The following is a 25,945-nucleotide window of genomic DNA, read 5'->3' on the forward strand; positions in this document are numbered from 1 at the left end:
TTCATCTGTAAAATGAGCTGGAAAAGTAAATGGCAGACCACTCCAGTATCTATGCCAAGAAAATTTCAGAATGATATCATAAAGAGTAAGGAATGATTGAACAACAGTAAATGTTATACCATTTGTTTTAGCCAAACGGAATCATTTGTTATTTCCGAAATAAATCCAATCCTTTCTTGAGCCATCTCGGTCTTGCTTTACTCATGTTTTTCCTCTGTTCATTCTCTCCTGCCAAACTCCTGTTTGTTTTTCAAGGTTTATCTCAAGTTCCACCTTTAGGAAACTTTTATATCTCCCAACTAAATGTCAGCTTTTCCTCCTTTGAAAACACAAGACATCATGTTCTTTTGCCAAGGCACATTAGCACTTTGTACTCTGTATAAAAAATATTTACATTCTTGTTTTATCCCTCCTTTCCGATTTTAAGCTCTTTAAGGGAGAGGCTCTGTCTCACTCCTTTTTGTAGCTTTCACAGTACTTTGTACAAAGTAGGGTGTCCAGTATTAGTTGAATTGAATTCTGTGTTTCCTTCAGAACCCAACTCAAAACTTACTTTCTCCATGAATTATTTCCATACTGTCTAGTTTGTTCCCAAGGCTTTTCTCCTTATTCAGAATTTATGTTTTTATATCCTGAATTTATGTTTGGACATGAAATGACTTGATTTTTCTTGAGTAGTTTTATTTATGGACTAATTCCCCAACTTAACTATAAATACCTTAAAAACAGGAATAGCTTTTAGTTTTTTTACATCTTGCACAGCATTAGCACATTGTATGGCAAATAGGTACTTCTAAGTTCAGATCAGACCTTAGATATTTACTTTGGTGAGTGACTAATTGAATAAAGACCAAGCATAGGCTATGGTAACCAGGAAAAATAATGATAAATAACTTCATTTTAGGAGGTTCTGTTTATAATGTTATTGTCATGGCTAATCATATATTATTATTTAATTAAAAGCTGACTGAATAAATATGTAACTTTTTTATGTTCTACAGCAAGGACCAAAAGTCAGACAATATTCTCATTGTATTTTAGTCTCAAAGGGGACTTTGGGGTCCCCTTCCACCCAGTGCAGGAAACCTATCTCCAACATCCTCTACATTGCCAACAAACTTCTGCACCAACACTGACAAAGATGGGGAATTTATCACCTGAGAGAGTAGCCAGTTCCATTTTTAGTCATAGTAGTGTGACAAGTACAATCTAAGCATATGTTCTTATTTGAAATTATGGACAATTGTCTTTCAAAATAGAAGTGCAAATAGAGCTTTAATTTTCAAATGTACTAAGGGGAAAATGTCTAACTGCTAATTTCAGGATTCATGAAGAAGAATCAGCAGTTGTATGTCCTGTGATTGATGTCATTGATTGGAACACATTTGAGTATTTGGGAAATTCAGGAGATCCACAGATTGGAGGTTTTGACTGGAGACTGGTGTTCACTTGGCATACGGTGCCTGAAAAGGAGCAAAAACGAAGGCGTTCCAAGATTGATGTCATCAGGTCAGGAATCATTTATCTCTATTTTACAAGATTTCTCATGCTCATTGTTTTACAAGTCAATTGTAACTATGAGTATTTTCAGGGTCCTGGACTTGGATATTTTTATGCCCAGGAAACTCCATGACAAAATCTTGAGTTGGTTGCCATCTTGATCTCTCAACCTTTTCCTGTTAGGAAACTAAAATTGACCTTCCTCAAAAAAAAAAAAAAAAAAAAAAAATTTTTTTGCTGGAATCTTTCTAGCTACCTGTTGTTTAGTTATCTGTGTTCCCAAGTGGTGTGTGTGTGTGTGTGTGTGTGTGTGTGTGTGTGTGTGTGTATTTGTCTGTGTGTGCATATGTGTTTTGTGTGTTGAATAATCAAGTTCATTATATCCTGAATAGGACTATTAGCTTCAAAAAATGGGTGAAACCTAATAAGATCCCTTCTAGTTGTGAATCTATAATCCTATGACACTCCAGTTAAATCATAAGTAAGGCCTTTTAAATTCTGTTCAGTTGGGTGAGCTTGTAAGATAGGTACAGAATTGAAGTTAATAATGGTCAAGAAAACCATGTGTTCTTTTGAGTTTTTGTTAGACTGTATAAGTTCTTATTGGAATGCCCATTATAGGGCTGGACAGCCAGTTTTTGTTCTGGCAAGTTGATAAATTGTGTAAACTCCAATTCATAAGGTGACTAGAGTAGACAGTGGTCTGAAGTGAATGGTGCCCTCCCCTATTTGGGATTTTTGTTGACCCTGTAGTGTTTCTATCTTCTCCAGGAAAGAAAGTGTTTGTCAAATTAAAAAATTTAAAATAAGTTTCATAAAGGGGGAAATTAAAGCCTACAGGCATCCTGGTATGATGAGAAAAGTGTTAGATTCAGAGTCAAGAGGGACCCTTCTGACCCTTATAAGGTATATGATTATGGGTAATTCATTTAATCTGTCTGGTTCATAGTTCCTCATTTGTAAAATAGACATGTAATACCAGCACCTATCTCATAGTTGTGAAGATCAGATGAGATAATACATATAAATGGAATTGAAAACTTTAAAGTGTTATATAAATGTTAGATGCTCTACTTGTTATAGAAAGGGAGCATCTTTAAATTAGTTCAAGTCTCTAGGCAAATGCTCTACCATAGTACTCAGAAAAGACTTGTAAAAGTGATTATGGCAACCCTGCTAGTAATCTTTAAGGAATAAGAGAAAATAAAAGGTTGCAAAAATCTGGGGTCAGTGAAGTTGTGTCTCAGTTTTCAGAAAGGGAGAAAAAATGGTTTCAGAAAACTATTGATTATAAGATAATATTGAATCATAACAAATTATAAATGTGGAATTTCTATGCAAAAGTTAACTAGCCCTTTTAAAAGAAATCTGTCTATAAGCTTATATTCTAAAGGGAGAGCTAACATTTAGGAGAGTGAAGGCCAAAGAGGGATATTTAGGTTTGGAAAGTCACAAGGAAGGTACATAAAGCCTTAGAAGAAGTAGATTGTTGTGCCTTTTATACTGGAAAGTAGATGGGGATGGGGAGGTCATCCTCAGTGTTTCAGAATCGATGGCTGGAGAGTGAGGTGAGTTTAGTTGAAAATAGACCTGGTTATAGTAGATGACTAAGATAACCATCTATAAGTACTATGGGGATCTTAGGGAAGGGATTTTGAAAATGAAAGGATTAAGTCCAGTTGAACTTGCTTTCTGGTCTGGTAGGTATGGGAAGTACATCCTTGAGGTAATGGGTGACTGAAGCAGCCATCAATCAAGATGAGACTAGAGGACAGAAGTTCTAGGTTTCACCAAGACCAAACCATGCCAAAAGAACATTTGGTTCTTTTTGTTAAATTGATACTAACAATTCTTTAATTAGTTGAAGATAATAATTATTCCTTCCTACTATTCACAAGATTTCTTAGTAAAGATTTCCATGACTTCAGCTTTTCCTTATGATACAATTTCTAGAACTCTCACTATTCTTGTTATCTCTTGGGGACATCCTTCTTGTTTGCTAACATCCTTCTAAAATATGGTTCTTGGAACCAAACCCAGTATTTCAGATGTGGGCTGACCAGTATAGGCTGTTATACTTTCAATGCTCTAAACACCAGTCTATTAATGGAACCCAATATTACGTGAGTCATATTTTTTAAAAGCAGCTGTGTCATATTGTTCATTGTTCATTTATACTAAGGTGTTGTTGAATGGTAATTCCCAGGTTTGTTTTTGTTTGTTTTAATGAACTGACAAACTAAATCTCCTTTAGTTTGTACAAAAATTTGTCCCTCTTAATTTGATGGCCATGGCAGTTTAGACATCATTCTGGCCTATTTTGTAATTTTTGAATCTTGATTCTATTGTTTGTCCTATTAGCTTTCCTAACTTTGGGTCAACTGCAAATTTGTTAATATTTCCAATTTTGATATACTCAACTCACTAATGGAAAAACAAAACAGGACAGGATCCAGGCACCTCTGGAGAATCTGCCCCTTCTAAGTGACATCAATGCATTTATCAAATTTTTTGGGGGTATAATTGTTCATTTACAGTCAAAGCCCCAAATTGGACTGAATAAAGGCTATTTCCCCTCAAAATCTGACTTGTATATAAACTGATTGTACCTAAGAATTGATATAGTTTTCCTAGGTATATTTCCACCTGAGTCTTAGATTTTCTAAGTATTCCTGCAGAAGCCACACTGCAATTTCTCATTGGCTATTTCTATGTAGTGTAGATGTTAATAGGTGATATTAGATGGAAATGACTTCTGATACAGGCCCAGTAGCAAACTGTATGCCTGTTATTCTGAAGACTAGCTAAACCAAGGTTGTAGATCCCCATCTCCAGACAGGCAATAGGGTGATGGATTTTTTTCCTTTTTTTTTTTTTTAGAGTTACAATGAGTCATTGAAGAGATGCAATCTGTGCCAGTACAAGGTGTACTCATGCTAACAATATTATAAGTCCCTAAAGGATTAAGTACCTATACATATATTTTTTTCCATTTCAAAGAGATCTAATTTGCCTATATCCAGGGCAGCCTATATTTGGATTAAAATGTGGTAGAAAAAAAATAAGTCTAGTCATAATAGAGGCTAATGGATAGCTGTGAGAAGAGTCAGAAACTGTTAAACTTGGCTTCTGATAGCCCTTGTATATAGGACAAAGAGAAGCTCAAATAAATGGAAATAGCTTTTTTTGTTTCTAATCTAACAGAACTTGATCCTCTTAGCTAACAAAATTGAAGATGTAGCCATAAATGACTTGTTAAAGTTGTCAGTAGCTTTTTTTCTACATATATTAGAATCAATATGGAAATATTTTCTAGGTCCCCAACCATGGCTGGTGGACTGTTTGCTGTGAATAAGAGGTACTTTGAATATCTTGGATCATATGATACAGGAATGGAAGTATGGGGAGGAGAAAACCTTGAGTTTTCATTTAGGGTAAGTGTTATAATAAACTATTTGAATTAAATTTTAGCAAAATTTTCAGCTGGTCTCCCAGGAATATAAAACCATGAACTGTTGAAGATGTACTGAGAATGCTTTCTCTGTAACAAGTCATCTATATTAATGTATAAACTAAAATATAACCTTTACTAGCTTTATGTTGGCTCTTATTTGTATGGGACTTTAACTCAGGTTGTTCCACTCAACCAGATATAGACATTCACTAGTTTTACAAAATGGTAACTCCAACAACAACATAAAATAATTGTTCTATAATGATTATGGAGCTGCATTAGCATCTAGGTGGTAGAATAGGTAGAATGCTGGGTCTGATGTCAGGTAGACTCCTCTTCTTGAATCCAAATCTGACCTCAGACTGTGTGGCCCCAGAAAAGTCCCTTAACCCTGTGTGCCTTGTTTCTTCATTTGTAAAATGAGCTGGAGAAAGAAATGACAAACCATTCAATATCTTTACCCAGAAAACCCTAGAATATTAAATGACCAAATAACAGCAAAAGAGATGGATCAGGGTGATTGTGAATTGACTCATTCCAGAGTCAGGAATTCCTGAAAGCTGCTTCTAACAGTAACTATATGACTACAGGCAAATTATGCCCCAGGCAATTGTCTGAAGCTATATACATTGTAGAACAATTGTTCATATGTATTATTAGAAGAAGTTTCTGTACTAGGAATTCCCTGCCAGGGGTAGGCAAAGTATTGCTACCAAATCCTACTGTGGTTATATAAAAACCATTCCTAGTTCTAGAACCATAGACCATGCAAAAACAAGTCTCTGCCAAATTTGGCCAAGGGACTGGAGTTTGCTGACTCTTGCCCTATGTTAATAAAATCACAATTAGTTTGAACCAAAAAAAAAAAATCCTGGTGTTTATGTATATGTTAATTAGTGACAAGAATCAGCCATTCATCAAACATTTATGAAATACCCACTATATACCAGGGAATGTGTAGAACTGATAAGGTCTCTCAATAGTTGGCTGCAGTTGGCAGGAGAGGGATGGAACATAGATGGAATTACTCACTAGGGCAAGCAGGAAAGAGCACTGATAGGACTCAGCTTAGCCTCAGGATCCTGCCCTTTGTGGAGGTTCCCTCTCCTCTTTGGGTGGCCCCACTTGCTGTATCCAGCCAAGAAATCCAAGTTATGTCACACCCCTGAGGCCCACCTTCTTTGAGGACTGGGGGCAGCCTCACCTTGCTATGTCCTCACAGAAATCCTTGTCCTTGAGATAATGTCGTTGAGGTAAAATTTCCCCTATAAATTTGCTCATGGCTCCTGCCTTCTCTGCTACATGCTTTTGGATCAGCCTGTTCTGGCACTCTGTCTTTCCCTTACTTCCATGCCACGTGATATCTCTCCTCCCATCCCCTCATCATGCTTCATGGTGTCTCTCCTCTTATCCCCCCACTATTCTCTCCTCTCAACCTCCACCATGCCTTATGGTATCTTTCTTCTCCTTATAGCTAACTAACTCTCTTAGGTTGCTAAATCCCTTTTAGGATTTACCTACCAGCTAAAGGCATATCCCAAGCTTTTGGGGGTACTTCCTTTCCCCTGGCTAATTGTAAATTCCACTAGGGAACTCACCTTTTCCATTGTTAATTGTTAAAACTCCTTTCCTTGTTATGTGTTCTCCCACTCTATTTCATATTTACCATTCCTGGTATCTGTTATGTCTCTTCATTTTGTCTGTAACCTCTTCTGAATAAACTTATCTTTTGCTAAAGAGAATGGCCATTGTGAATTTTTCACATGACTGAACCCCAACATTTGGTACTTCTTCTAAAGCACATTATCTGGTACTACATTAGTCACATCAGAATATTTAGGGAGGACTAGCAGCTCTGGTATGAAGGCTTGTGGAGCCCTTTTCAGGGGTGCTCATTCACCTTTGGCATCCATCTTTCATTCAACTCTCACCTGTGGCTAGAACCCTAGTGGAGTGGTAGCTATAGCAGGCACAGTGGTCACACCCTCATAAATTGTCTTGGTAGACAGGTTAAACCAGATTTAATGAAGAATTCATAAACCTGTTTTAATGAATTCTTCATGTGGTCAAACCCCAACATTTGGTGCCAGATGCTTACCTCAGTCTCATCAGTTGATGTCTACAGCAATCTTATCATTTGTTGCTGAACCTCAATCACATCATCCCCTTAGTAAATCTCACTTTTACTGATAATCCATATACCAACTTCCAGAAAGGCTTAAATTAATAAAGAGCAAAAGCAGTACATAATCTTAGGGCAGTTTGGGCAGAATCACTGATGCCCTTCAGAACCTCTTTCCTGAATTACCTGAATTATATTACCTCAGAGTCTAACTATTTGAGGTACCTATTGTGTTCTATTTATACTTTCTACGTTATCTGGGTGAAGGAGTCTATCAAGTGCTGTCTCTTCAATTCTTCTTAAATTTATTACTCAAAACAACCCATCAAATTCTTTCTGTCCCAGTAAGATGTGATTTTGGTATTTGCTTATCGAGTCTTCTTTTTTTCCTCTAGATGAATATTTTCTGGAGAGGTCTTTAGGATACCCTGTGATTATATTGGTTAGAAAGACTAGTGAACTTTAGACTTTGTTACATGGAATTCTTACATTTCCTCCCTCCCTCCCTCCTTCCTTCTCTCCCTCCCTTCCTCCCTTCTTCCCTTCCTTCCTTCCTTCCTTCCTTCCTTCCTTCCTTCCTTCCTTCCTTCCTTCCTTCCTTCCTTCCTTCCTTCTTTCTCTCCCTCCCTCCCTTTCCCTCTATCTCTTTCTTTCATGTTTTTCTTCTCTCCCTCCATCTCTTCCTCCCTCTCTCCTTTCTTCCTTCCTTCCCTCCCTCCCTCCTTCCTTCCTTCCTTCCTTCCTTCCTTCTTTCCTTCCTTCCTTCCTTCCTTCCTTCCTTCCTTCCTTCCTCTTTCTCTCTCCCTCCCTTTCCCTCTATCTCTTTCTCTTTCATGTTTTTCTTCTCTCCCTCCTTCTCTCCATCTCTTCCTCCTTCCCTCCCTCCATCCCTCCCTCCATCTCTTCCTCCCTCTCTCCTTCCTTCCTTCTTTCTCTCTCTCCCTCCCTTTCCCTCTATCTCTTTCTCTTTCATGTTTTTCTTCTCTCCCTCCCTCCATCCCTTCTTCCTTCCCTCCCTCCATCCCTCTCTCCATCTCTTCCTCCTTCTCTCCTTCTTTCTTTCCTTCCTTCCTTCCTTTTTCTTCTCTCTCTCTCTCTCCCTCCCTTTCCCTCTATCTCTTTCTCTTTCATGTTTTTCTTGTCTCCCTCCCTCCCTTCCTCCCTTCTTCCTTCCCTCCCTCCATCCCTTTCTTACCTCCCTTCATCCCTCCCTCTACCTCTTCCTCCCTCTCTCCTCCCTTCTTCCTTCCTTCTTTCCTTCCTATTTTCTTTACTTCCTTCCTTCCTTCCTTCCTTCCTTCCTTCCTTCCTTCCTTCCTTCCTATCTTTTCTTTCTTTCTCTTCATTCTTAGTGTAAGGGATCTCAATCTCTTTTTCCCCTTTCAGACTTTTGCCAAGGTTTTTAATAAGTAGAAACATTTAACTTATTTCCATTTTTTCCCCCTTACTTATCCATAGTAGTGAAATGCCAAAAGTAGGCAATAGGGGATTAGATTTCATTAGTGGTAATACAGGTTCTTAAGCCAACAAACTTCTATATACAGAACTACATTTGGAGAATTTGTAATACTTCAGGCAAAATCATGAAGCTGCATTATAATGCTCTGGCTCAACAGGAAGTAACAAACTAACCACTTCCCACATCCTGTATGATGGGTTTTCATCTGTGCTACAGTTGGTTCATTCTGGTTAATAGTAGCATATATCAGCCAAAGTTAATGTTGCTTTTTTTAAAGCTGTCTTTCTGAATTATGCCTTTTATGGTACAATGAAATCAAGTGTTGAGATGTACAACCTATATGCTGAGTAACACCAAACAGTTAATATCAACAAAATAATTAAGTAATGAAAATAAATGTGTCAAGAATTCAAAAGCAAGATTTCTTATAGCTAGTCTACCTTAGATAATTAGTTCATAAAAAAACTGTAAATTGCCGTTATATACTTTTGATTTTTTTTTAAGTACTAAAAAGACCAAATGTTTTAATACTGAACAGTCAGTCAGTATGTGCCCCATACTGGGCTAAGCACTGGGCATAAAAAGAAAGGCAAAAGATAGCCCATTCTCTCAATGAACTCACAGTTTAATGGGGCAGACAACATGAAAACAACTGCATACCATTAAGATATATAGAGGAAATATTTATCTTAACTTTTATTTTGTTTCAATTTATATAATAAGGATCAGTTGATGATCAATAAAGTACTTCACTGTTTTCTATACAGAGATGAAAAAAATATATATTGCACCCACATATATATGTATATGTAATTATAGATAAGTTAGATAACCTAGAAAATTCACCTATGTGGAATAATTCATTTCTCAGGGAAAGAGAATAGTGCCATTTATTTCTTGGCAAGAGTGGTGCAGTAGTATGTTTGGACTCTTTATTCATCTCTGATGGCTCTGAAGTACCTTTTGAAGGTTAAGAAAGCATATGTCTTTGACTATTATTCATTGTTGCTTTCTTGACCCTATACAAAAGTGATACAACTGGTTTGATTTTGCTTTATTTTAAGGAGCCAATATTCTTTATCTTCTACAAATTTTGAAACAATTTGATCTCAAAAAGATTTCTTTAAAATTAAAGACATTTCATTTTAGAATGTTTCTTACCTCCTTTTTAAAACAAATGTAACAAAGATTAAAAAGTATGTGTCAGGAAACCCAGTTTATCAAATCCCCAAATACTGACCATGTTTGTTAGTATGTGCTATATTTCATAGCCATTATCCTTTCCTTTACAATGTAAGGGAAAGAAGGCACATTTTCTTTTTAAATAGAAATTCCTCTAATTATTTTTGAACTGACTAACATCAAATAACAGATATGAGCACTTTTATAATTTTCTAGATAACATTCATGTGTAACACTTTGTGAAGAAATTATGCTAAATGCTTTATAATTATTATCTCATTTGATCCTCATAGCAACCTTGGGAGATGAATACTATTATTATCCCCATTTTATAGATAAGGAAATTAATGCAAACTGGGGTAAAATTATTTGCCTAGGAACTTACACCTAGGGAGTGCCTAAGGCTGAATTTGAACTTGTCTTCCTGAATCCAATTCTACAGCCTCTATTCACTGCTCCACTTGACTGCTTATGTTTATATACAAAGCAGAACAGAAAAAAGTTGCCTTTTAACTTTATGAATCTATTATATACAGCTTTTTAAAAATAGTATCTTGTAAATTTAACACAATTGTTCACTCTCCTAGTTTCTTTGTCCCTTTTTGAACTTTCTTCTGCTGTCACATCTATATGTTTTTAAAATATTTCATTGATAGTCTTTTCATTCTTTTCTTCTTCATTTTGGCATCATTCTTACACTGCTACCTCCTCCAAACTTTCTCTTGTAACAAATGAGTATAATCAAAGCAAAATAAATCTACTCATTGGCCTTACCCAAAAATATATTTCATTCTCCTTCACTTCTCTGTCAAGAAATTGGAAAGCAGTTTATCACCATCATCTGTTGTGATCATGGCACTAACTATAGTTCTGCAAGCATTTCAAAGTTGTTTTCCTTTACAGTGTTGTAATTATTATTATTATGTTTTGATTTCTGAATTCTGCTTACTCTATACTGCATCAGTTTATTTTTTAAATGTAATTTTCTAAAGTTTTAATTGCTATCTTTTGTTTTAACATCATCTTTAATTCTGAATATACTTTTCTTTGTACCTAATGAACTTTTCCTTGTAATAAAAATATAAAAAGAAAGAGAAAAACATTAAGCAAAACCAATTTTATTATTATTCATTATTATTATTAATCATATCTGACAGTAATTTCCATACTCATAGCTCTCTTATCTGCAGAAAAAGGGGACAGAGATAGTGGCAAGATGTGCTTTTTTTCAATACTTATCTGGGATTCACTTTTCTTTTTCTTACTCTTTATGTTATTATTGTTTTTATGTCTATTGTTTTCCTGCTTCTTCACTCTGTATCAATTTACATGTATGTATACATGTATATATATATATATATGTATATATACATATACACACACACACACATATATTTATCTTTCCATGTTTCTCTGACTTCTATGTACTATGAACAGTAGTCATTGTTCACTTTGGTATAGTAGTAATCTGTTATATTCATGTACTATAATGTTAGTCATTTTAAAATAGGTAGGTGCCTTCTTTATTTCTGATTCTTTTCTCCCTTCCTGCCCCCCAAATATGCTCCAATGAATGTTTTGGAATATATGAGCCCTTTCTATTTTTGACTTGCTCTGATCTATGGGTTATATACCCAGTAAAATGATCTCCTGCTCAAAAGGTCTGGATATTTTAGCTAATTTTTAAAAAGCACAATTCCACATTATTTTCGAACATGATTCTACTGATTCATAGCTTCTCTTACAGTTTATTAGGGTTTTTGTCTTCCTACATCCTATTCAACACCAACTATTTCCATCTTTTGTCTTTTTTTGTGGCCAATTTGTCAGGTACAAAGAGAAACCACTATTGTTTCAAATTTCATTTCTATTTTTATTATGTTTTCCTCATTGAAACTAGAAATTCATATACTATTTAAGATAGAAAGTTTAAAAAGATGTTTGTTCTCTTTTATTATCATTTTTGTTTTTGTTAGCTTTCTTTCTTCCTTTTTCACCCATTTCCTCTCTATAAATAAAGAATATATATATGTATGTGTGAGTGTGTGTGTTTGTGTGTTTATTCTTCTTTTTTCCTTTCTATCATTCAGGATCCTTGGGGAGATAGTAATATTGTAGGGCAGTAAAGTAATAACAATTTTGGTAAGACTCTTAATTGTAACTTTCTAATAATGTGGAGGTAATTTTCAAGAGAGGAGATAGGAAAACCATTTAAAAAATATAAAAAGCTAATGTAAAACTTGGAGCACAATAATTTAGGGCATTTTTAGTGTAGAGGTAAGCAAAGGTTATACCTAGGTAGTCCAGAATGACAACATCGTATTGCATCATGGTACAACAACTGATATTCATAATGATTAACTTTGAATCCTAAAAATCATAAAAATGTTATGTTTGATATACAACTCATGTAATATAATAAGTCAGCCAGGCAAGGAGAGGTTGTAATGGTTACAGATAGCTGGTTCTAACTTTTTCTGGGCCTTGCAATTCTAAAATATCTTAGCGGCTCTAGAGCTGTTTTTGAATATTGTTCTGATCACACCTAATCTGTATGAGTGTGTTGTTCCCTATTTTCTGTATTTATCTAAGTGTAGAAAAAAAAAACCTTTTTCTTAAGTCAACTGAATTATACTTGGAATTTTTAAAAAGAAACTTTACTAAGAAATGAAGAAAAAACAAGACAAACCATAAAAGCATAGGCAGGAACAAGTTTGAAGAATAAAAACTTCTCATTCAAACTTAAGCAAGAAAAAAAACAAAAACAAAAACAATCATGTAGCTAACCATTGTGATTATTTATAGTTATTTAGGTGGCATCATAGAGAAAGCACTAGGTCTGAAATCAGTAAGATCTGAGTTCAAATCCAGGTTCAAAGATTTACTAGCTGAGTGACTCATCTGTAAAATAGGGATAATCATAGTACCAACTTTACAAGACTATTATATGAGAGTCAAATGAAATAATATTTGTCAAGTGCTTAGCAGAGAGCCTGACATATGAGAAGTGCTATGTAAATGCTATCTATCATGATTAGTATAATTGTTAAGAAGAGTAAATAAAGTAGTTCTTCTTGTTACCTCAGTGCTGTTTGGCTGGCCCTTCTGAAAAGCCTGTTTTAATTGAAGGGCATTTTTACTCTTCTTGCTATCCTATTTCCCCAAGAAAGGTGTGTGTTCAAATCCCATCTCTTGACACTTATTATCTTTATAACCCTTAGTAAGTCATGTGGCCTATTTGGGCTCCAGCTAACACCATGAGTGCTGAAAGGCATTCTCACAACCATTCATTGTTGAAAAGAGCCATGTTCATCAGAATTGATCAACACATAATCATGTTGTTGCTGTGCAATATTCTCTTGGTTCTATTCACTTCATTTAGCAGTTAATGCAAGTCTCTCCAGATCTCTCTGAAATTATCCTGCTGGTTGTTTTTTATGGAACTATAATATTTCATACCATTCATATACCCTAATTTATTCAGCCATTATCCAACTGATGGGCATCCACTCAGTTTCCAATTTCTAGCCACTACAAACAGGGCTGCCACAAACAGTTTTGCACATGTGGGTCCCTTTCCCTCCTTTAAGATCTCTCTGGGAAATAGGCCTAGTAGAGACACTGCAGGATCAAAGGGTATGCACAGTTTGACAACTTTTTCAGCATAGTTCCAAATTGCTCTCCAGAATGATTGGATTCATTCACAATTCCACCAACAATGTATCAGTGTCCCAGTTTTCCTACATCCCCTCCAACATTGGTCATTATTGTTTCCTGTCATCTTAGCTAATCTGAGAGGTGTGTAGTGATATCTCAGAGTTGTCTTAATTTGCATTTCTCTGATTAATAGTGATTTAGAAATGAGACCTGTATCAGAACTCTTGAATGAAAAATGTTCCCCCAGTTTTCTGCTTCCCATAAACATGCCGTTTAAAAGAAAAGCCATACAATATTTTAAAATTAAATTATATTTTAAAGCAATGAACTGATATTGAATAAAGTAAGCAGATTCATGACAGTGACTACAATACTCTGTGTGTATGTGTGTGTGTTTTAGATCATTTAGAAGAAGGTAAAAGTAGAGGGGTTTACATATTACTATGTATAGTATCCTTATGGTGCATGCAAACTTATGATTCACCATCAATGTTATATGTTTAGATCTGGCAGTGTGGAGGAAGTCTTGAGATCCATCCTTGTTCTCACGTAGGTCATGTCTTCCCTAAGCAAGCTCCTTATTCACGGAGCAAGGCTCTGGCTAATAGTGTTCGTGCTGCTGAAGTCTGGATGGATGAATATAAAGAAATTTATTATCATCGAAATATGCATGCACGTAAGGTGAGTTTGTAACTTGAATTCTTGTGCAATGAACTGAATAAGAATCAATTTCGTCTTGCCTTTTTCTCCATTGATGCTATGTTGAAGAATGATATCTTTCTCCTCATCCCTGCCTCCCTTTTTTTGACTCATTACCTCAGTTATCCTCAAGATTATTTGCTGCATACTGAGGCTGAATTAGGATTGTCTCCTAATCTTGTCAGGGTAGTTAGGTGGCACAGTAGATAAGAGTGCCAAGTCTAGAGTCAGGGATATCTAAATTCAAATATGACCTTAGATATTTATTTGTTATATGATCCCGGGCAAATCACATCACCTTTTTTGCTTCAGTTTCCTTATTTGTAAAATAGAGCTGAAGAAGAAAATGGCGAACAACTCCAGTGTCTTTGCCAAGAAAACCTCAAATGGTGTCACAAAGAGTTGGACATGACTGAAAGGAAAAAAGAACAGTCTCCTCTCAACCTTAGATTTTTCTGTTGATTTTCCCCTTGATAACGGGGTCAACAAAAGTATAGTTCTATTCTACCCTTCTTATTATAAGCTGCATTGCTCCATGTTTTATTTCTAGGTATGATGCCCTTTAGTCTCTACTTATCTGTAAGCTTTTTCCTACCAAACACAACTAAAGGGGTGATTGATTGACCAGGTGCTCTGTCTGCTATACCTTATATGCAAGCCATTCATGTACCTAATATTTATTGAGTTTCACTTATGTACACAGCATTTTATTAAATATTATTGGACATATAAAAAGTACAATAAGTGATCCTTTGTAGAACTCAAAACACAATAAAAATGAAAATGTAAATTGAAAACTGAAAAAGAAAAGATAACACCAATACAAGAGCTAAATAACAAGGCAATACAACTAGGCATGTGTGTGGGGTATCTTCAGTATGCCTAGAGACACACTAATATCTCCAAAAACATCATTGGTATTTTGTGTCTCATTTTAAAATAATTTGTATTTTTATGCAAAATTTAGTGTAGTTGTTTTAATTTCTTTAATTCATTGACTAGCAATTTAATTTCCTTTAATAGCAATAAATGTTTCCTCTAAAAATTTTTTTTTAATTTTTTGGGTTCACATTAATAAAATATACTGCAAAATACAATCACTTAACAGCACAGAAAATGATATAAGATTGCATGATATTGATTCCAATGGTACTGTGTCAAAGTTTATTCTAGCCTCAAAGTGCTGTGAGTTCAGAGAAAGGAATTATTATTATGGGTTGAAGTGATCAAGGTGGGCTTCATAGAAGGAGTGGACTTAATCTGGGGTTAAGACTGGGTTAGGTATAGGTGAAAGGTAAATTATTGGTAATGTCTAATTAAGCTAATATAGAAGGCTAAATTCCAAAATTGATTGATTTTTTTTTTTCTCCTGAGGAACCATATGGAGATATAACAGAGAGGAAAGAACTTCGTGACAAGCTTAAATGTAAGGATTTCAGATGGTTCCTAGAGAATGTGTATCCAGAACTTCACATTCCTGAAGATAGACCTGGCTACTTTGGAATGGTAAGTAGACTTTGTGTTACAAGATGGATCCTATTGTCTAGATCTTTCTTTTTTATTAATAATAATTATAATGATGATAGTAATTTGGGAATATTAAAGAGAACTGGTTGATTACATGGGTATATGGGCAGACTAATATACCTATGTCTGAAATATTTCTATATATTCTTTCATTTAGTTGATAAACAGAGGAATGGCAGATTATTGTTTTGATTATAATCCTCCCAGTGAAAATGAAATAACAGGAAACCAAGTCATTCTTTATCTCTGTCATGGAATGGGACAGAATCAGGTGAGATTTTTTTCATCAGCATTTCATTTAGGATGGATAGTATTTGAATACTGATCACATTTTTTTTTCAGTTGAATTAAAAAGTGTGTGCACTCCTGAATTGTTTGTAGATGGACTACACTACTGCAAAATTAACCACTTTTGTAATAATATCCCATTTGTATAATACTTCCTGGACTTACACATGCTTTCACTTATTTTTGTTGCCTTATTAAATGCTTACAAGAACAATACTTTGAGGGAAGTGGCACTAGTATCCTAATTTTGTAAGGGCTGAAGCAGAAACCCAGAGAAATCATCTAATTCAGACTCACATAAGCTAGTGGCAGAGATTTTTGAATACTCTCTCTAATATTTCATCTTGCGCTTGAAATTTATTGTACCCAATTTTTACTCCTGTTGCCTAAATCTAGGATATAATTCAAGTTATGCATCCTACAAGTCCCTGTCTTTATTTTTTCTGCCCATTTTAGATTTTTCTTTGCAGCCATGACTCTTCCTGGAGGAGAGAGTGACCACTGGCAATTAATAGTAAACCCTTGTTTCTGACTTCACTTACTAGGAGAGAAAAAGATGGACTAGTCAGTCTACATCAGCATTCATTTTGCTCTTTTTTTTTTTTTTTTTGAAATTACAGTTATAAATCATGGTCCTTTATTTTGGGAAAAGATAAAAAGAGTTTTGAATCTGGAATCATAAGGCTTGGGTTGAATTCTGACTTCCTCTATCAGGAACAAACATCAGTGTCTTCATTTGTAAAATAGGAGACTTTAAAAATCTTTTCCAACTCCAATGATTCCAAGTTAAGGTCTGTAGCTGAATCCAGACAAAAAAGAAAAACAAAGGACCAATGCATTTTCTTGGAATTTCACTTAGCTACCTTTTTTTTTTTTTTACAAGAAGGAGTCCCAGGAAAGTTCTAGCTTCATTGCACATATCTCTTTTCTCCATACCTGGAATGCCCTCCCTTCCATATAGGATGTTTTATTCCCTTAAAAACAGAACTCCAGCACCATCTTTTGCACGAAGACTTTCTGATCCTTTCAGCAGCAGTCCTTTCCAAATCAACTTGTATGCAGCTACTTTGTATTTATATATGTTTCATTTTTTTGATAGTAATTGTGTATGTGTGTGCCGGCTCCCACACATAGATCCTCCCCTATTAGTGTATAAGCTCCTTGCAAGTAGACATTGTTTCTTTCATTGTATTTGTATTCAGAACTCTCAGCATGGTGCTCAGCACACAGTAGGTATTTGATAAATTATCTCTGTTAATGGATTCATTTCCCAAAGCCACACAGAGAATAAGCAGAGAAGGGATTCTGGGTTGTGGTTGGTTTGTATGTCAAAGGTCCTGATCAATACTTATTAATTCCTCTGCTGCAAGATCTAGTGTTTTGGATTCTGGATTTTTTTTTTTTCTCTTCCTGAGTTTTAAAAACATACAGAGTTTTTCCAGATGGGCAGTTTGGAGGTCAAGGCTCATTCCAACCTTGACATTTATATTTAGCCCCATACCTTGGTGCCCCCTGCTGGAAGATCACCCAGAATTGCAAAGAGCTGGGATGTAAGAGCTAGAGAAATCTTGTCTATAATTTGACTATGCTTATTCCCCTTCCTAGATAGGTGCCAATGGATAGGATACTAACAAATCCTCCTTGGAGATAGGATTTTTGAGCTAGGAAAGAAGCAACAACAAATTAAAAATCAGTTTTTTTTTTTTAAGTTTTTTTTTTTTTTGGGGGGGGGTGGTTCTAGGTCTAGCAGGACTTTTTAAGCTTTTTCCATACAGCAACCCCTTTTTCCCTGAGAAATTTTTACATGACCTTGGGTTTATAGGTATACAAAATAAGTATGCAAATCAAAGACTTACTGATAATAAATTCAAATTTTACAAACCCCATATTCAATTATGTGACCTCTTATAGAGTTGTGACCCACCTCTTAAGAAGCTTTGATCTAGATTAACCTTTTTGTTGTTTTTTATTTTGTTTTATTTTATTTTTTGCAAAGATACTGGAGTGGTTTGTCATTTCCTTCTCCAACTCATTTTATATATGAGGAAACCGAGGCAAACAGAATTAAGTGAATTGCCCTGAGTCACATGGCTAGAAAGTATCTGAGGCCAGATTTGAATTCAGGAAGATGAGAATTCCTTACTTCAGACCTGGCATTTTATTCACTCTGCCACCTACCTGCCTTTGGTTCCTAAGTTATAAATCCATAGTCTAATTCAACCTGATTCTCCAAAGCTTCAGTATTTTTATTGTAGTAACTTCTTGTCCTTTTAGTCACAGGAAAGTGTATGACCCCTTCTGATCTGGCCATCCTTAACACATAGCTAGAGTAATCAGCTTGCTCAATTTGGGGGTAGACAGTTAGATAATCTTGCTTTAAGTGTGGTTCAGAATATAAAATTAGAGGGCTTATGTTGAGGAGTAGAGATAAAAAAATGAAGACAAAATTTTGCCAGATTATTAAGATCTTGAATTTCAGGCAAAGAAGATTATCTCATTTCTGAAATATGAAAGCATCATTGTTTTTTGTGTGATATGATCCAAGTAAACTAGAAGCATTGGAGGTGGGGAGACACTAAAGATAAATGAGGAGATGAATATATATGATCTTATACAATATCATCACTATTTCATTTTGTCTTTGTTATCTCCTATGCACATAATAGATATCTAATAAATGCCTGTTGACTATTACTTTAAAACTTTTTGACTAAAATGCAAAGCTTTTCTCTGAAATTCTCTGAAATTCTATTTATCTGTTTAAACTTTTAAGATTCAGCCCAGCTTCTTAGGGGGAGATAGTTCCTTCCTAGAAGTTTCCCTTTTCTCCCATGAGCCAGACTATTCAGTTCACAAGTTTATTGACTATTCAGTCCACAAGTAAGTTCCTACTATGTACAAAAAAAATGTAGAGTATATTAATACTTTTAAAGTGATGTTTTTATTTATCAGAAGTTTTTATATTCATTTCTTATGTCTCTATAGTTTAATTATTTGTTCCATGTCTCATTTTCATAGTTTTTTGAATATACTTCACATGATGAACTACGATATAACACCCGCCAACCAGAAGCCTGTGTAGCTGTTGATGTAGGCACTGATCATCTGACCATGCATCTCTGTTATAAAAATGCCCCAGAAAATCAGAAATTTATTTTTAAAGAGGTAGGTATATTTTTTAGGATCCTAATCAATTCCAGTACCATTGTTTCCAAGTGATTATAGTAACATAAAATGTCATTTATACTTTTGATCACAAAAATATCTGTGAGAGATAATCATACTTCAGAATCTGGGAATTAGAAGATACTCAAGGATGACCTAAATTAATTAGTGCCCAAACAATTCCTCTATTATTTGTACTTTGGCTGTGTCTGAAAAAATATATTTCTTATTTTGCACTTTGAACTCATTACCTCTTGATGTGGGCAGGGCATTTCATTATCAGTCCTCTGGAACTATGGTTGGTCGACATTGTTTGTTTTACAATTTTGTTATTATCACATAAATCTTCCACTCTGTGTTTTTCTCATTTTAGCCTGCATTAGCTTATATGAGTCTTCCTGGGTTCTATTGAAACTATTCCTCCCATTGGGTCTTTTAGTGCAATAGTATTCAATTTTACTCATTATACCTTAATAAATCTATCCATTTCCCCAGTTGATGGCATAAGTGTAATTTTTAGTTCCTTGTTATTTGAAAAGAGATAATATAAAAATTTGGGGGCATATGGGTAATTTTCCTTCTTCCTTTGCTCTTCTTGAGATATAATCCTAGTGCTAGTGCTATTGGTTCCAAATAGAACACATTCTTTTTTTTTCCCCTTTATTTGCATTTGGAATTTTATTTTCCCCAATTTTTAACATTTGTTTTAAAACTTTGAATTTCAGATTCTTTCCCTTCCTCTTCCTCCATTCCTACTCTCAACCTTCCCCACAGAGAAGGTACATTTGAAATTATATCAAACATATCCATAAAAGTCATGTTGTGAAAGAAAACATAGCTCTCCCCCCAAAAAAAATCCTCCCAAAAAAATGCAAAAAAGAATGTATATTTCTTTCCATATTCAGATACAATCAGATCTTTCTCTGGGTTTGAATAGCATTTTTCATTTTAAGCCCTTGGAACATTCTATTACTGAGTCATTCACAGCGATCATCCTACAATGTTGCTATTACTTTTTGTACATAGTACTTTTCACTTTGCGTGAACTCATGGAGGATTTCCAGATTTTTCTAAAATTATACTGCTCATCATTTACCAGAGAATAATAATATTTCATCATAATCATGCTATAATTTATTCACCCATTTCCCAAATGATGCTACAATTTTTTTTTTTTGTACACAAAGATCTTTTTAAAAATCTCTTTTCAAATATATGCCTAGTAATAGTATTGTTGGGTCAAAGGGTTATGTGTGATTTTATAGACCTTTGGGCATAATTCTAAACTGCTCTACAGAAGGACTGAATAAGTTCACAATTCTATCAACAATGCATTAATGTCTCATTTTCTCCACATAACCTCCAACATTTGTCATTTTACCCCTTTGGTCCATTAGCCAATCTAATAGGTATATGGTAGTATTTCAGAATTGTTTTAATTTGCATTTCTTTAATCAGTAGTGAGTTAGAGCATTTTTTAAAAAATATGGCTATAAATAGCTTGATTAATTTATCTGAAAACTGTTCATATCTTTTGATCATTTATCCATTGGGAAATGGCTCATTTTTTTTTATACATTTGATTCATTTCCCTATACATTTGAGAAATGAAGCCTATATTAAAGGAACTTGCTTCAAAATTCTTTTCACAATTATTATTGCTAACCGTATTTCCCCCCTATTTATTCTATTCTTTCTCCCCTTTTACCCTGTCTCTTTTCAAAGGAGTTTTGCTTCTGACCACTCCCTACCCCAATATACTCTCCCTTCTATCTCCCTCCTTCTCCCACTTTTTTGCATGGTAAGACAGATTACTATATCCACATTGAGTGTAGAACACTATTCTTGAAGAGCATTTCTCTTCCTCTGCATTGTCTTGTAGAAGTATTTATTTTGTTTCTATTGTTTCCCTCCTTTTCTCTTCAGCCTTTTTAATCTTGCTCCTGAAGTTTGTGTATGAAATGTCATGTCTGACTAAGTCACTTAAGAAATGTCAGTGGCTCCTGTTATCTCTAGGATGAAATATTATTCTTTTGCCTTTCACAAATCTGGATCTAGTATATCCTTCCACATCTTACTCCCCTTTATCATACTCTACATTTAGACCAAACTTGATTTATTTCTTGTTCCATCTCCTACAGCTTTGCTTTTTCACAGATTCTATGACTGAAATATTCTTCTCCTCTCTTTCTAGTAGAATTCCTAATTTTCTTTAAAACCTAACTCAGGTACTCTCTCTTAGAGGAGGATAACTTGATTCCTTGAGTATTATTGAATGTTATTCAATTCAAGGTATACTGTTTACCCTGCAATACTTCGTATTTACTTTAAAAATATTTTTCTTGGTACATGATCTTTCCCTCCAGTAGAATGTGAGCTCATTGAGTGTAGGGATTACTCTGGATGCCAGAATTGAAGAAGGATATTGATAATCTACAGACTGTCCCAAGCATCGCAACCAGAATACTGAAGGACTATTATCCATATGTCCATCTTCTATGAGGATGTATTGAAGAAATTGGGGATGTTTGGCCTGAAGGGAGAGGATAGCTAACTTCAATTATTCATAATGCTTTCATTGGGGAAAATATATAAGAAGTCAAAATCTGCCTTGACATTAAAAAAAAAACTTACTAGTAATTTGAGCTGTCTAAAAGTAGAATAGGGTTCCTCAAAAGTTGGTGGGTTCTACTTCCTTAAGAACATTTAGGAGGATTGGCAGGTATGTTGAAGTGGACACTCCTTCCATGTATAGCATAGACTGGATGGCTACTGAGGTCCCTTTTAGCATTGGATTAAATTGATATTACTCTTCTTTTGTTTTTCACTATGTTTTCCTACATCCATCATGTTTTATTTCACCAAGTTTTTTCAGGTGCATTGGATTGTAACCCCTTGAGGGACAAATCCATCTGGAACTCGGCAATGTTATATTTTGTCAATAGAAAGTCATTTCCCCATTTCACAAAGTCTCAGTAATCCCCTTACTGAGACTTACTCCAACAGCATCTGTTGCCTCTTCGCATGAATACATCCTTTGATGAGGACCTTGCTACTATCCCACTGCAATTCATTCCATTTTTCAGCAACCATTATTGTTAGGAAATTCTTTCCTCTACTGAGTCGAACTATGTCTCCCTGTTAACGTCTTCCTATTGAGTCCTAGTTCTGGAACTCAGGTAGAATAAATTTAACATGCAGCTGAGATACAAGCATATTAGCTTATAATCGCACCAGCATCTATTAGTCAGTTCCTTGATTTGGAACCTTCACTACTCTATAATTTATTGGCCTTCAAACTTTTTCTATTTCCATATTCCCCCACCTCACATTAAAATGAAATTCCCAGAATAAAGGTGAGCATACCCTATATCTGCCTTCATAGATTCAAGTAACTGAAAGTAAATAATTTTTGATTGATATTCTAGAGGTTCACTGCCTCTCCATGTTGACCTAATTTGCATTATTTTTAAATTGCTCTTTTGGCTCTTCTTTCTTTAGTCTATATTTTTTAGTACATCTTTCTATATTTTTCTGATTTTTTCATATTCATTATTTCCCTCTATGCAATAATATTATATTCCATTCATTTATGATAATTTATTTGGTCATTCCCCTGTTCCTGTTTTCCACCTTTTTTCTTATTTCAAATAATGTTATGAATATTTTGAATTTTTAATTTAAAATCATACTTTAGCAAAAATTATTGAATATAATTTAAGTATAATTTAAAGAGAAAACAGTCATCTTCTTATAAAGTGTTGATAATACAATTAAAAACTAATTCCTTATCAATCCTTTCTAGGATGGAACCTTATTTCATGTACAGTCTAAGAAATGTGTACAAGCTGAGGCAAATGCTTCTAATGGCATTCCAGCCCCACTATTAAGAACATGTACAAACTCAGAGTATCAAAAATGGTTCTTCAAAGAAAGAAGTTAATATGTTACTGTGCCAGCCAACCAGATGATGGACTGATGATCAGAAGGTCTGGATTCTAGTTCCAGTTCCACCATTTACAGTTACATGACTTTACGCAAATCCCTTCATGTCTGAATCTCAGTTTAAGAATATTTGCTCAGCCTACCTCACAGTGTTGTTGTGAGGGTCAAAGGAAATATGTGAAAGACTTTTTAACTGACTATAAGACACCTACATATGTAAGGTATGACAATGATTATGCTCAGGAGGACTTTGTAGCCAATAGCTACTGAGTTCAGTGCAATGTGAGGTTATCATGCAAAACTTGACAGCAATATTTTCATAAGGAAATAATTTTACAAGGTGTGAATTTTTTTGAGAATTAGCAGAAGAGCTTAAACTTTGCACTATTTATTTAAAAAGCTTTATTGTTGTTTCAAAGTGGCCTATTTTCATAGAGAGAAGCACATAACTCTTTTTATTCAACACTTAAAAGCAGTTATCTACCAAATACTTTTTAGTATTGCCTATATTCTACAATAGTGCCTTTTTTCCAGAAATAAGGTAGAGGTTGAATATTGTATTTTTTCATATGTTAAGCTATTTGCACAGTTAAAACAAACAAAAAAACCCACATATATTGTAGATTTCAGTGATTAATATTTTGACCAGATTTTTCCTAGTGCATGAAATTGGAGAAAAGCTGCATATATGGAAAGGGATGATAGCTCCTTCATATCACTGGGATACTCAAAGCTTATTTTAAATAAAACTGTTTGTATGTTACAGAGCTGTCAACAACAGCCAGAAAGTTCTTACCAATGATACCTAGAATCAAAAAAGTTTTAAAGGGCATTATGTTCAAACTCCTGCTGAATAGCCAAAAGCTCTCTATAATATTCCCAGGATATGACTATTCAGCCTTTGCTTAAATACTACCTCATAAGGCAATTCATTCCTTTTTCAGATGATCATAATTGTTAAGATGTTTTTCTTCTATTGAGTTGAAAGCTGCCTTCCTATTAATTCAACCCCATTTGATTCTAGTCATGGCTTCTGGAGTCATAATGTATCTTTAAATATTTAAAAACAGCTATCATGTCCCCCTTAACTCTTTTCTTCTTTAGACTAACCCACCCTAATTTATCCGAACCATTCTTTATATGACATGCATTTGAGTACCTGAAACATCCTGTTACTCTAGTTTGTCAATGCTGGGCCCCAAACTGAAGCCAGCAAGTAATCTAAATATGATTTGACCAGAGATTAGGATAACAGGGCTGTCAATTACTCTTTCTGGACACTGTGCTTCTATTAATGTTGCCTAAAACTGACCATTTGAAACAATAACCTTACTATAAACTTTCATATAAAACAAACCTTTAATAATATTTTAATGTGGCTTAACCATCATTACTATTATTAATTACTACTGTGATTTTTAAAAATGTACATATAATAAAAATTTTTGGTAAACCTTAGTTTAAGAAATAAAATTTTAATACATAATTCATCATTTAAATCTGAACACTAATTTTAGTACTCTGAAAGTTGTAGCAAAAGCTACTTGAAATTATTTTCTAAATGTTTTTATTTCTCTAGCTAGTTTTGATTTTCATATAAATTCTAGATATACTTCTAAGGTTTTGCTGAAGATTAAAGAAATGAAATATGTAAATATGAAATGTGCTATTTTGAATATTGAAGTCCTTCAAAGCAATTGATGATTGTTATTTTTTATTCAATCAGATGTAAGACGATGACACTGATACCAAATTTATTAAAGATTCTGTGACTTTGTTTGAAACACTTTTTACTACCTGTGACTCTGTTTTTTGTTTGTTTTTTACTTTAGAGAACATAGAATACTTCCTGTCTGTATTGTTAGGTGGTGTAGTGGATAAGCCTAACATCAGGAAGACCTAAATTCAAGTGTGGCTTCAGTTACTTGCTATTGACTCCATTTAACTTGTCTGCCTCAGTTGTAAAATAGTGAATAGCACCTACCTCACAGAATTGTTGTGAAGATTAGTGACAACAATATCTGCAAGGATCTTGGTACAATGTATGGCTCACAGTTGGTACCTATTAAATGATTTTCCCTCCATCCCCTTTTTATTTTTCCCCTTCCCTCTTCCACTTTTTGTCCTGTAAATTCATTACTTCTTTGTCCATTTGTGCTATATTTTACATTTGTTCCTCACTTTGGTCATTTTTTACTTCATCTATTCTTTTTTGCCACTTCCATTGATATCTTCTGATATCACTTCCTTAATTACACCTTCATCTATTTAAAAAAGTTTTTAAATCTGAAATGAATTTCTATAATTTCTTTATTTATGACTCCATTTAAATCACCCTTTACATTTTATTCAATTTATTCATTGACATTACAATTCAAAACTCTGAGGGAATTTCATCTCTTCATTATTTTAATATTGCGGAATTTCTTTCACAAAATTTTTGTTGCTAGAATTGAAATGGTAGTTAATGGTAATTCTCTGAGATTTAATTGAGATAAGAACTGGAGTTATTGCTTCATTAGAGTGAATTAGATAGGAATTTTCAGTCAGGTTCAGGAATGAGATTGGAACAGAACATTTGCTGAGCTCTGATAGAAGTCATAAAGTATGGAATCAGGGAATCGCTTCAGCAGCAGGGCAGCAGAGGATATCTCAATTTTAGGCTGCTTTTTGAAGGATGGGGGATATAGCTAGGAGGCTTGAGCTAGAAGAGGAAGATGGAGAACTAGGAAGGACTGGTGAACAGGACCAAAGAGTGACTCTGCCCAGCTTTCCCAAGAACAGGAGAGGAATTTGCCTCTGGTGGGGTTGAGAAAGTCTGGAAAGATCTTGAATTATAATTTTTTAAACCCAGGAAAAATGGTGCACACATAAGTACTATTTATATAAGGAAGAGAGAAGAAAAAGTGTATTAGCAAAGATTACTAATGAAGGAATGATGGCTCCA

The 25,945-nt window shown here is 34.5% G+C and overlaps 1 protein-coding gene across 1 annotated transcript in view; it reads left to right on the top strand.

Moving 5' to 3' along the window:
• GALNT12 (polypeptide N-acetylgalactosaminyltransferase 12) overlaps nucleotides 1-24,782 on the top strand; it is a 44,530-nt gene extending 19,748 nt beyond the window's left edge. Inside the window, exons 4-10 of the mRNA XM_051966711.1 lie at nucleotides 1,324-1,509; nucleotides 4,817-4,934; nucleotides 13,879-14,055; nucleotides 15,448-15,579; nucleotides 15,758-15,871; nucleotides 18,907-19,053; nucleotides 22,859-24,782. Coding sequence (XP_051822671.1) covers nucleotides 1,324-1,509; nucleotides 4,817-4,934; nucleotides 13,879-14,055; nucleotides 15,448-15,579; nucleotides 15,758-15,871; nucleotides 18,907-19,053; nucleotides 22,859-22,996 — 1,012 coding nt within the window. The 3' untranslated portion in view covers nucleotides 22,997-24,782. The remainder of the gene's footprint in view (nucleotides 1-1,323; nucleotides 1,510-4,816; nucleotides 4,935-13,878; nucleotides 14,056-15,447; nucleotides 15,580-15,757; nucleotides 15,872-18,906; nucleotides 19,054-22,858) is intronic.
• The last annotated feature ends 1,163 nt before the right edge of the window (nucleotides 24,783-25,945 follow it).

The sequence above is a fragment of the Antechinus flavipes genome, chromosome 1 (assembly GCF_016432865.1).
Source record: "Antechinus flavipes isolate AdamAnt ecotype Samford, QLD, Australia chromosome 1, AdamAnt_v2, whole genome shotgun sequence".
Taxonomy (NCBI): domain Eukaryota; kingdom Metazoa; phylum Chordata; class Mammalia; order Dasyuromorphia; family Dasyuridae; genus Antechinus; species Antechinus flavipes.